This window comes from Schistocerca piceifrons, chromosome 9, assembly GCF_021461385.2.
Source record: "Schistocerca piceifrons isolate TAMUIC-IGC-003096 chromosome 9, iqSchPice1.1, whole genome shotgun sequence".
NCBI lineage: Eukaryota > Metazoa > Arthropoda > Insecta > Orthoptera > Acrididae > Schistocerca > Schistocerca piceifrons.
Window position 1 is genome coordinate 147881015 of NC_060146.1, and position 13478 is coordinate 147894492.

The 13478-nt window shown below is 37.8% G+C and overlaps 1 protein-coding gene across 1 annotated transcript in view; it reads right to left on the bottom strand.

Annotated features, from left to right (window-relative positions):
• Positions 1–13478, bottom strand: part of LOC124716960 (vam6/Vps39-like protein) — a 118473-nt gene that overhangs the window by 103489 nt on the left and 1506 nt on the right. The window contains exons 2-3 of the mRNA XM_047243558.1: positions 12043–12252; positions 882–982 (exon numbers count right to left, since the gene is read on the bottom strand). Of these exons, the coding sequence (XP_047099514.1) occupies positions 882–982; positions 12043–12252 (311 nt within the window). The remainder of the gene's footprint in view (positions 1–881; positions 983–12042; positions 12253–13478) is intronic.

Here is a 13478-nt window from a genome sequence, read left to right on the forward strand (position 1 = left end):
CATGTATGGAAGTGAAACGTGGACAATAAATAGTTTAGACAAGAAGAGAATAGAAGCTTTCGAAATGTGGTGCTACAGAAGACTGCTGAAGATTAGATTGGTAGATCACATAACTAATGAGGAGGTGTTGAATAGAATTGGGGAGAAGAGAAGTTTGTGGCACAACTTGACGAGAAGAAGGGATCGGTTCGTAGGACATGTTCTGCAGCATCAAGGGATCACCAATTTAGTATTGGAGGGCAGCGTGGAGGGTAAAAATCGTAGAGGAAGACCAAGAAATGAATACACGAAACAGATACAGAAGGATGTAGGTTGCAGTAGGTACTGGGAGATGAAGAAGCTTGCACAGGATAGAGTAGTGTGGAGAGCTGCATCAAACCAGTCTCAGGACTGAAGACCACAACAACAACAACATATTATTTATCAATTAGTATAATAGTCTAGTGTCCTATTTTACAACATGCAGTAAATGAACATCTACTGTGCTGGTGTGAAGGTGTGTAGAAACATGTATAATTATAAATTTATACTTTTGTGCACGATACCTGACAAATTTTATGTAGCCTAGTGAGTTCTGTGTAGTACAGAAACTTGTCCAATTTGGAAAATTATTTTAGTACCATGTGATTTCATTTTGAGCAAGTTTCACTGTATAAGAAAAGAAACTTTACTCTTACACAAGGATGTCAGACTTCAGCCAAAATCTGCAGGTCAAAATGCATAAGGCCTGATGATGATGACAGATATATTAATGACAGTTGCAAGTATTAGTACTGAATCTTATAAATGGAAGTATTGTGATCATATAAATGTATGTTCATGCCAAATGGTGCAAACTCTGCCCAAGGACAAATACAAGTATTTTGTTGTAGACACTTTACCTTGATATCTAAAGCAAACAGTGTTGCTCCCTTGGTTCTATGTACTGTTGTCATAGTTGGGAAGTTGATGGCATTCATGTCATGCACACAGATGACGTTATCTGCAAAAAAAAAAGTTAATGTTTTTCCACAGTGGGCATATTCTAACATTTGTGTGACATAATCAATTTTACCTAAAATGTCATGACTTAATATACAGATTACTAAAAATTATTCGGGTATGTATTTCTGTGCATGCCAATGTTTGTTTGTCATTTATCAGTTCACTGTGTACTTAAAAGATAGGACAAAGACATTTTTAAGGTTACAGTGACTTGTATACCCATAAATAATTAATTCTTGTTTTTTTTCCAGGTTATGGTGAAATGACCAGCAAAATCCTATAAAAGGTACATACCCAGTATGCTTTTTGAGTTTCACAAGGGTAGTAACACTATAGTTGGTACCAAAAATGTTTGTGATGTCTATAGATGTTTGTAAATGCTAAAGATGGTTTTCTAAGTTCAAATTCGAAAATTTTGATCTTTCTGGCTCATATTGATCAGGACAACAAACAACATTAGACAGTGACATGTTAAGGATGGAACTGGAAGTAAATCCATGTCAGACAACCAAGGAACTGTCAAAAAAATCTTAACCAACCTTGGCAGACCATGCAGGAACATTTTCAGCACTGTGGTAAAGACAAACAAAGCAAACCAATCCACCACATGCAGCTTATTGCTTTAACAACACAATACGAAGTATTTTTTGATTGCTTAAGCACTGGAGATGAAAAATTGGTTCTCTATGACAATCCAAAATGCAGAAGGCAGAGACACTCTCCGACTGAATCACAATAAGCACAGCTAATTCTGGTTTACACCTTACAAAAGGGCTTTTGTGTGTTTACAACTGGACAGAGTAAATCAATCGTTAATTGAAAAGTGTTCAGTGATTGTCAACAGAAAAGGTGTTATTCCGTTACACAACAATGCAGGTCCACACTGCACAAGACTAACCCTGGAAAAAATTAATGAATTGGGATGGGAGATATTGCCACATCCAACAATATTTACCCAATATTGCACCATTGGATTTCTATTCATTCAGATCACTTCAACATTTTCTAACTGGCAAAAAATATGAAACTTTGGATGATGTCCAAAATACCATCTTCACATATTATACTCAAATACCAATTGATTTTTAGCGAGCCATCATTGAAAACTTGCGCACTAGATGGCAAAAGTTAGTTGATAATAAGGCCGATTAAATCACAGATGATAAATAAAGACTTGTTAACAATTTATCTGTTTGAATTTAATGTACAAAAATGACATTACTTTCTGGTCCCCCCTAATATAAAAATCATGGATACTCTTTGGTGGAAAAATCTGTAAAATAATGATATGTGACATGTTAAGCAACTTGTGGTACTCATGAGACTAAATCAGATTTAAATGCTGAGCTTTGGGATTCAGAGTGGATACTCTGCACACATAAATCTCTGACTTACGCTTAAACTGTAACAAGTAGTCAACACCTCTGCTGAACATTACATTTCAGTTATACAATCACAAAATCAAGTTTTTACAATCAAAGTGCAGCTAGTCACAAAGGTCCTATGTGGGCTGTAAGTATTGTATGGCTGTGAAACTTTGTAGATATTCTAATGTGCTAATGTTGAACCGATTTACACTGGAAAATTTTAGTTCTGATTTTGGTCACCAAGTGCAAATCTGCCACTGTGAAGGCAAGAAAGACATACAGAAATGTTTCCATATGTAATGGGTTAGGAGCAGGATGAGGGAATAAAAGGTCAAACAAGTGAGAAAGGCATAATGCTGATTTTATCATCAACTGCTGCTTCCTCAATTTGTTGAATATGATCACCAGAAACATTGACCAGATGCTGCATCCATAAAATGATGGCTCAACAGTTTGATCACAGCACTTCCAGTGGAATCTGAGCAATGTGTTCCTGTATACTGGCTTCAGATTAGGTAGAGACTGAATGGGTCCCTTCGTACATCCATATTTAAATTGGACAAATGTGGGACACAGCTGGTATAATTTTTGTTAAAAATGGAACTCCTCCACCTGCATAACATAGAGCATGTGTTGGTCTCACCACGGACTTATAGTACTGAGCCACACACAATTGATTTCATCAAAGTGTACGGGCCTGAAAATGGTGTTGACGCAACGTCGAAACTAGTAGCCAAATTAATATAAAAACTTAAGTACAGATGGAGGAGTTTCACTTGAACAAGAATGTGTCCCTGGCAAACACGTCCTTTTAGATATCCCCAGAGCCACATTCTGAGCACATGATCCTGCAGACCATACATTTGGAGACCCTCTGGAAATAACATGTTCATGGAAGGTTGCATTAAGTAGATCTTCAAAAATGTTCAAATGTGTGTGAAATCTTATGGGACTTAACTGCTAAGGTCATCAGTCCCTAAGCTTACACACTACATAAACTAAATTATCCTAAGGGCAAACACACACACCCATACCCGAGAGAGGACTCAAACCTCCGCCGGGACCAGCTGCACAGTCCATGACTGCAGCGCCTTAGACCGCTCGGCTAATCCCGCGCGGCAGCAGATCTTCCACTGGGTGAGCAACATGGATGAAAATGGCGATTTCCACATAACTGGACTTTTCCAAAGCAAGAATCACGTTATGTAGAAGGAGTTCTCGAGAGATCCTCTGGATGAAATGTCATCAAAGAAGAACCGAGAAGGCCAAGGATAAAGGTGCTTGAGATCTACATCATACCATCAAAAACTGTGAGTGCAATGGCTCTTTGTGCACAACAAGCAGATTACAATATCCAAAAATTCGACAGTTCTGTGTATTAACTGTACCCTGTAGTGTAAAATAAACCTCATCACTCCATAAAATATAGCCTGGCCACAGGTCATCGACTTCAATCTGTGCCACAAAGCGAGAACAATATCAGAACGTTGCTGCAGTTTCAGTTGCTGCACGGTCTGGACCTTGTACAGGTACCAGCGTAAAACAGGCTGTTAAGCTCTCAGTACTATTTCCCATGGGATGGACACGTCTCGTGACACTGCACTAACACTAACATTCCCCGTAACACGTACTGCAGGGTCAGTTACAATAACAGCAATCTTGTTAATAACTACCAATGGGACAGGATATCTTCCTCTTCCAGGTGCCACACCAAACTCACCTATGTTTTCAAATTTCGGTACTATCTTCCTTAAAACATTTAATGACATTAACACTTTCGTGAGCCGTGGGAAACATGCTTCCCACTGCACTGAACTCACTCCTAGCCCCATGGGATCCATAGTTCCCACCTCTGTATGGTGCTGCCACCTAGTGAACAGTATAGGGTACTACTTCCAATCAGAAGTTCTTGCCGTTTTTGCTGTACCTTCGTGCAGAGGCTTTATATGGCTTAGTGTTGCTCTGCAGAGGAGCCTTTCAGTGCTGTTTGCGTGACATTTTGTGATTTTTTTTTCCCTCAAAGCTATAGTACAAGGTAAATACTTTTGATTTTTGCTATGGTGTCTTATTATTTGGTGTTCCTGTTTGTGGTAAAATGTGTTTTACTTATATTACTTGTGGACTTTACTTGTAGTATTTGATTTTGTTGGTGGGAAGTATACTTCCCACCGCCTCTTTGGTAGCCCATTGTTTTACGACTCTAGAATGAATATTTCTATACTTTGCCACATATATTTGACATTTCTGACTTAGTGGGTTTCAGAAATAATGCACAGATCACTGTTACTAAAGAATGTCAAGTTTACCATACCAAACCAAGTGCTTGCTTCCACTGAATCTGTCATAGTATTTTTTACACTCTCGAGTTCCCTATTTCTTTGCATTGCTTTCCTTTCAGATGTCTCATTCCCTAGACCTCAGCAATCCTAAACATGTTGACGAAATTTACAATATATTATTTTCATTACCCAATGAAAGTGATTCAGAAATTGAAGGAAATGAAGGTGCTGCAGATGAACTGAATGTTCTAAATAACACAGTCACCAGCGATTCAAGGCATGTTTCTGTGGAACAAGACATTTATGGTGATGAACATGACAGTGAATCATTCGTGCTTCCGACTGTTGCCAGTAGTGATATGTTGGACAGTGAAAGCGAAGAAGAATGGAACTTCGACAATGTAAAGAACTACTTTTAAACACAAATGGAAGGGAACCAAAATTTCTCTGTAATGCCAATGATCGGGAGCTCACTTATTTTTCTAAGTTCTTTGAAGACAATGTTTTCACACTCATTGTAAATGAAACAAACTTGTATGCAAAACAAAATCATGACAGTAGATTTCCATCAAAAACCTGGGTGGATACAACTCCTCAAGAAATGAGAGCTTATATAGGATGTCTTATTCTAATGGGAATTCACCAACTTTCTGCTCTCTCTAACTTCTGGAGTTCAGACCCTATACTAAAAGTAGAGCCAATTGTTAATGCAATAACAATGAAACTGCAAAGCCAAGAAATCATCCAGAATATGATAAAATGCACAAATTACGGCCATTAATTGAAAAGCTTTTGCAGAGTTGTAAGAATAATTATGAGCCCTCATCATTTATGTCAGTGCATGAATCAATGATTCCTTTCAAAGGACGATCATCTATGAAACAGTATATGCCAATGAAGCCAGTGAAACGAGGCTGCAATGTGTGGTGCTTGTCAGATTGACGTCAACACTTTTGAAGAAGGGTGTGTATGGATGTGGAACAGTGAAGACCAACAGGAACGATTTACCCAAATTTATGAAGGAAAACATAAAATTGGAATGAGGACAATTCCAGTTTGAAACAAAAGGAGCCATTTCTGCAGTGAAGTGGATGGATAATCATCCAGTGACTTTCCTGTCCTCAGTTCATGACCCAAGAGAAACAGCCACAGTGAAGAGGGAAAACAAGGATGGTACTAGTACAGGGATTTCTTGTTCTGAAGGTGTGGCAGAATACAACAAAATAATGGGTTGCGTCAATAAGTTTGATCAATTACGAGAAATGGTGGCACAGAATATTTTATTTCCTGGTGGATATTGCTATAGTGAACAATTTTATCCTGTAGAAAATAAGTAAAAGAAAAAGTGGACAGCATGATCAGCTCACATACAGGATCCATCTAGCAATCAATCCATTTTAGGAGAAACCTACAGGAGGTGCCGTCATTGTAGTACCAAAGCTGCAGAAAAGGGCACTCGTATTTGTACATACTGTCAAATACCACTTTGCATAGACCCATGTTTCAGAAAATTTCATGGCAAGTAATTGTGAACAATCATTGTAACAAAAGAAGTAAATTTATAAAATAAATATGACATATATTGAAAAAGTTGTTTTTGTCATTTTACTCCAAGGAAGGGCAGTGGGAAGAATACTTCCCAACCTTGTTGTGTGACCTCACTTTCACAGTTGGAGCAAATCTGATATTCTGCATGATAAATACACCTTTCTGTTAACTACTATCTGCTCTCCATTCATTAAAAAAAAATTGCTCAATAATTTTACCCACGAAAGGGTTAAGCCTCTCTTTGGACCTTTCACTTGGTGATACTCTCTCAGTGCATCACTGTAATTGCTGCCATTCACATAAAACAGTTTCATTAACTGTGCACAGTCTCTGTTGTCAATAGCCATACTGTTCACTCACATTGTGGTTTGTCAAATGACAGTGTGGATGTCATACCATCTAACAAACAGTGTACAGCATCAGATTTGCACTTGGTGGCCAAAACTGGAACTAATTTTTTCCAGTGTACACCTGTTACTCATTAGCATACCAACCAATTTCCATTGCCATATGATAATTACACCTCACACTGCACTTTAATTATTATCACCCTGCAAATACAAAGGCTTATGAGGCCAATGTGAGTTTCATTAAAATTCTTCAGCAGGACAGCAAGAATAACTATAAGCAAAATTAACTACAAATGGTCTAAGACAGAAATAGCTTAATGCAAAGTGTCAAGCCCTCACATTTTGTAGACATCAGGCTTTACATCATTTTGATGTGACCTGTTGTGACTTCTTTGTCTGTACCCTCTTTGTCCAAGTATAGTAGTTGCACAAACCATCCCGCATTATCTGATGAATGTATCTGTCTCTTCTTTACAGTTTTCTTGCAGACCAATGATTCATTTCAACACAATGCTGTGCTCCAGACATACATTCTCAGAAATTTCAGCTTCAAATTAAGCTTATGTTTGGTGCTAGTAGACTTCTTTTAGCTAGGAAACTTCTATTAGTGATATACTGACTGGTTTTGCCAAATCTCAACCATGCTATCACCTTCTACTCTATCTTAGATCTTAGGCTATACTAATGCTCAGTCTATCAAACATAACTTTCATTAATACATAAATAAATAATACTGAAACTGTGAATGAGGAAATATGCATTCCACTTGTCACATTTCCACCCATTCAAAAAAAAAATCTGTACAACACAGGCCAATGTCCCATAATCAAAGAGCTGTAAAACACTCAAAAAACTCCGTTAAATGAAACCATCAATAATAACAGAAAACTACATGGTGAAAGACTACCAACCAGAAATATGAGGTGTGTTGCGAAAACAGTACCTTTTCATTCTACTGCAATCACAGCACTAGTGTCACAGTTCCACACATTCCCACTCGTCTCTCTAGTTCATTGTCTTTTCACTGACATCATAAAACTGGTTTGTGTTGTGTTTAAATGTTTTAGTGGTTGTTTAAAATGTTTAAAGACAACGTCTTAGCCTGCCAACTGTGATAAGTGTTCTGTAATATGGTTCTTGATCGCAAAGAATATTACGCCAGATGAAATCATTGTCAACTTGTAGACATTTATAGTGAAAATGTAATGACTGATGGAATGATGAGAAAGTGGTCAGATAATTCAACGATGCATGAACCAATGTTTATGATGAAGCATGGAGTGGATCAATGATGGTTTGGTTGAGGAAGTGAATGAGAAAATCTGTGGAAAGAGATAGTTCACAATGAGAATGTTTTATCACGAGTTTCTAGACATTTCAATACTGTATTGCATGAGATTACCACAAACCACTTAAATTTTCGCAAACTGTGTTCCTGTTGGATCACAAAAACGCTTACAGACGTCCACAAAACAAAGCGAGTTGGCAGTGCATTGACATTTCTTAGCAATACAGTGATGAGGAAGATAATTCTTAAACAGAACTGTCTGTTGATGAATCCGTCAAGCCATTGTGTTGCTTCATGACAATACATGTCCCCGTTTTGCTGGACTCACTCAATATCTTATTCAACAATTCAATTCAGTTGGACCAAAACCTTATTCAACAATTCGGCTGGAAGCCCTTTGATCCCACCGTACTGCCCCAATCTTGCACCTTCTGACTACCACTGTTATTGAAGTTGGAGCACGATTCTGGGTGGAGGTGCTCTGACAGCAATGACGACGCAAAAAACGGTGTTCAGCAGTGGCTGTCTTCAATGGCAGCACCTTTCTATGAAGAGAGCACAGAAAAGATAGTTTCCATCTACGACAAATGTCTGAATGATTTGGTGCTGAAAATATTTTGCCTCTTTCCTTGCCTTTCTCCAGTTCTCTAGGAATATGCTACCTCTGGCTACATGCAACTGACACACTCCCAGTCTATGGTCTGACAAAGGAAAGCAACTGTATAGGCATTCACTATTTTTAACTTTGGCAAAAAATGTTGAAGTTAACCACAGCAATAAAACATTGTAGTATTACAATATTGCCTATTCAACAGACTTAAAGAAGGGATAGGTACTTAGAATATAAGCTGAGGCATCAAGGAATGGTTAATCTTGTATAGTTAATTTTGTTAGGCTAAATTTTATTACCACAAGCAGGTCCAAATAGATGTAGGCTGCAGTAGTTAATGTGGCAATGATGAGACTCGCACAGGAAATACTAGTGTGAAGAACTACATCAAACCAGTCTTTGGATTGAATACGGTAATAAAAACACACAACACTAGAATATGTTCAATCAAGAATATAAGTGACATAGTGGAATGGTCAAGACAGTCAACTTGTCCATCTACTTTTAATGCTATTTACTGGTAGTTCAGTATATGAAATACATCCACAGAAAAGAAGGAACATCACAGCTCAGTGTTAAAGTCTTAAGAGTACGGCCAATGGCGTACTTATGTGTTTCATGCAGGAATGTTGTCAGTGCTTGCCGTGAGGTATGATGGGAACAAAAAAGGTGTGTAAGCTGTTTAATCATGCAGCCTATGAGAGAGCTGCAGGCAAACAACATGTTTCAAAGTGATACGTTCAGAAGAATGAGTGAAACATTGGTGTAACGAGGACTATAAATTTAATTTCTCCTTGTTTGAGCCTCAGCTGCTTGAACTGTGCTAGTATCTGCAAACCAAGGGGAGCACTATAATCCATGATATATTCGAAAAGCAGTGAAATATTTCTCTGCTCTGTGTTGCTACGCAGTTGATCTGCCTGAGCATACTAAGTGGATTAACATTTTTTAATTAAATCATGGGAGGAGGTAGGTGCATCAATGTTCATTAAAATATTGAACGTGCAATTCTATTATGAATAAAAATTGATCTACCTGCTTTCTCCCAAAATTTAACTAAAAATCACTGATCTACTTACTTCATGTGCTCTTGCATATCAATTGCATATTCATTCCACCACCACATTTGATACATTTTTCTGTCTCTGCAATTAATCCATGAGACATGTACTAACTTCAGGCCACTTTATAGCACTCGCTGTCATAATCAAAAAATATTTCTCTCAAAACTCAATAATCCACCTAAATATGGCAAATGACAATAACAGCTAGCCATCTTGTGGGCCGAATGAAAAACACGAACCATCAATATATTCACTGATTAGAGATGTCGTGTATTACGTAGACGGTGCCTGGTATGCTTTTGTCTGTATGTTTCAGGTGTAGATGCCAGTCATGTGTTTTGTTGGACTGGCCAAAATGTTCAACACCACTATGGCAAATTCATACCCAAACTGACATCAAGCAACATAACCTAGACATCGGGTTACGCTACAGATCATTACCAGTGGAAGTATGAAACTGGAATTTCCCTACAGATGGTGCTAGACGTCATTGCAGGGCCAATGAGACTGAGTCTGCAGCGCCCTCTTCCTGTAACGGCCGACGATAAAAGCCAACACACAGTAAACCAACTTCCAAACATCGGTATCTGTTTCAAACCCGTAAACACATCGATTTTTGTGCCTGCAAACCACAATTTGTGGACAGCATTGGTTTTCTGTTATCGTTTGAAGAAAACTGCTGCAGAATCACATCAAATGCTTGTCAAAGCTTTCGGCGAACATTCTCTTGAGAAAACACAGTATTTCGAGTGGTTCAAAAAATTAAAAAATGGTGATTTTGATGTGAGATATGATGAGCACAGGAAACCACCGAAAAAGTTTGAAGACAACAAATTGCAGGCCTTATTGGATGAAGATAATACTCAAATTCAACAGGAACTCGCAGAACAATTGAATGTGACGCACAGAAAGCTGTTTCTCTCCAGTTGAAAGCTATGGGAAAGGTGCAGAAAGTGGAAAATGGTTTCTGCATGAACTGAATGAAAAGACAGTAACCATATCGAAAGACTACTTGTGAAATGCTGCTCATCAGATATGAAAGAAAGTTGTTTCTCCATTGATTAGTGAAAGGTGATAAAAAAATGGATACATTTTGAGGATCCTAAGCGTTGTAAATCTTGGTTGAATCCAGGCACACCATCGACATCCACTCCAAGACCAAATCACTTTAGAAAGAAGACAATGCTCTGTATTTGGTGGGATCAGAAGTGTGTCATCTATTATGAGCTGCTAAAACCTGGTGAAACTGTTAACACTGATTGCTACCAACAGCAAATGATTGATTTAAATTGCGCATTCCATGAAAAACACCTGGAATATGGGAAAAGGTCACACAAAGTCATATTGCTCCATGATAACGCCCCATCACAGCCAGGAAATGGGGTCAGGGAAACAATTGAGGTGTTCAGTTGGGAAATATAAGGGCATGCGACTTATTCTCCAGACTTGGCTCCATCCGTTTATCATCTCACTGGGACATGCTCTCGCTGAATAATGCTTCAATTCGTATGAAAATGGCTCGCTGATTGGTTTGCTTCAAAAGAGGAACTGTGTGGTTTTTTTTTTTTTTTTTTTTTTTTTTTTTTCACATCGTGCCGGAGAAATGGAAGAAATGTAAAAATAGTGATTGAGATTATTTGGAATAAAATGTTGTTTATCAGTTTCAAATACCACCCATGTGATCATTGCAACCAAATCCCAGTTTCAAACTTCTACACCTGGTATATCATCAAATCTAAGATTTTGTATTTACATTTGTTGGCTTTGCAAATTTACAACAAAAGTGTCAACTTGCAACCTAACCTAGACCTTGAGCTATGCAACAGACCAGTTTGTCACCAAATCTACATTCAAAAAACAAATGTAGACACAAAATAAATGTTGCAACTGTTCTTGTCTCTTTCTATTTGCACACACGATGTCACATTACCATTTATTTTGGGACAAAGCCAACATCCTGTGTCAGTGGGTTCAGCAGACTCCTATTCTCTATGATGTTCATGTAGTTCTTGTGGGTGGTAGCTTAGATTATGTTGTTTACTAGAGGTATACTGCACTAGTGGACACAGTGATTCACTGAAAGGAACAATGTGTTGAACAATATTTGTAGGCCTACACTAAATCCATACAGATTTTCTGGCTAACATTGAGGTGACAACAAAATGTAGCATAGCGCAAGGTATAAGTTAGGCTGGATAATGACAATTTGACTGAGTCGGAAAAACCAATATATGTGTAATTTTTTTTGTGTATACATAGCATATTCCACAGTTACATTTACAAACCTGATGAAAACCCTTATTTTCCCATCTGGTTTGATCCTTTCAAATCTCTGATATGTCTTAAGGCATTAATAAAATAAGATCCTTGCACAAAACCCTCCATTTCTATTAAGGTATTGTTAGTTTGTGGTTTTTTTTCTAATGTTTATGATTTCTTCTTCCTTCCGGTATTCTGCTGTTCTGTTATGACTGTTATAGGTGGGTTTTCTTCTTGTTTGCTACAAAAGATTACACTGCCTTGCACATAAAACATCAAGGGAATAAACCCACCTGAGAGACTGACCAGGATCTGGTAGTCCGGCACAACAGCAAGTTGCTGTATCGGTTTCTTGCTGAAGTTCTTGTTGTAGCGCAAGAGCTGGACATCATGCTTGTTAGCTCCGGAGCCTGAGGTAGTAGCATCATAGCTATTTGTTCCCCGGCAGAGGATGGAGTACATAAGCAGATGCCCAGTTTTGGTTCCCACCAGTAAGTTGTCATCTGAAACAGACCCCACAGAAAACTCAGACAACTAAGAAAACAAATACTGACATATTGCCTGTTGCCTTTCTCAAGGCAAATGGATCCCAGATTCCTGTGCTGCAGCACAAAACCAGGGCAGGTAATAAGCAGAGAACAACAGTGGTAATAACCAAGCATAAGCCCTCATAACTGACATGACAGGTACACACACTCTCTGGCCGCTTGGCTTGACTTCAGTCCACCACCAGCATGGATGGTGAACTTTCGACAATACCAGCAACCTGTGATGGCAAAATGTCAAAAAACTGCTAAACAAATACTGCCCAAAAAATCCAACACAAAGCCAACAGACAATGTGTCAACAAAGACCCAAAAGTCTCAACATTTTTGTACTAGTAATTACTGCTGTCAGTGGAAATTACATATGTAGTAACAATAATTACTGCTGAGGAGAAGTGCCTGCTTACAGTTTAACAACAGTTTAACCAGACAAGGATAAAAATATGCAAAAATCTGAAACAAAATTCGTTCTCAAAATTTAAGAATTTATTATTTTGTGGAGTTATTATTATTAGTGATTCCTTGGAATAATTTTATTAGCTTTCATTAAAATGTTACTAGTGATTAGCTTATTTTTCACCTTTGGGCATAATCACAAAAAATATGTTAAGTTGTATGTTTGCACTTGTCAACATTTCAGGATCCAGCAGTGTGGAATACATCAAAATGTGACAGTATGCTGTTTTCCTGCCAAATTGTGTAATATTGTACAATCACAGATATGAGATTCTGTACCTAGAATGAAAAGTGCAATCCATATGAAGGTTTAGGCACCACATCAGTGCAGTTGGTGGATTACAATGAAACAGAATTTTGCTCTGATCACAATTTCCAGAAGTGTACAGCAAATGGCCTACATCTTTCATGCTAATGAACTATAGATAAACAACAGACTGTATAATATAAACATAATTCATACTGATTGCTAGCATTCATTGTCATTTACCTAATGATGTATTCTCTTTTACCTAATTATGTAATGTATCCATTCCATATTATTTTATTGCACTTACTATCATCTACCAAATTTCTTGGACAACTGCATATAAAAATGCTCAAAGGTGGCTGAAGTATTGTTAAGTTTTGTATCATTTTATTTATGTCAACACCCAGGAGCTGATGTGTTCTTGGGTTCTTAACATTCCTGTCACTCGATTTTAAGACATCGAACATGTCATGTAGGA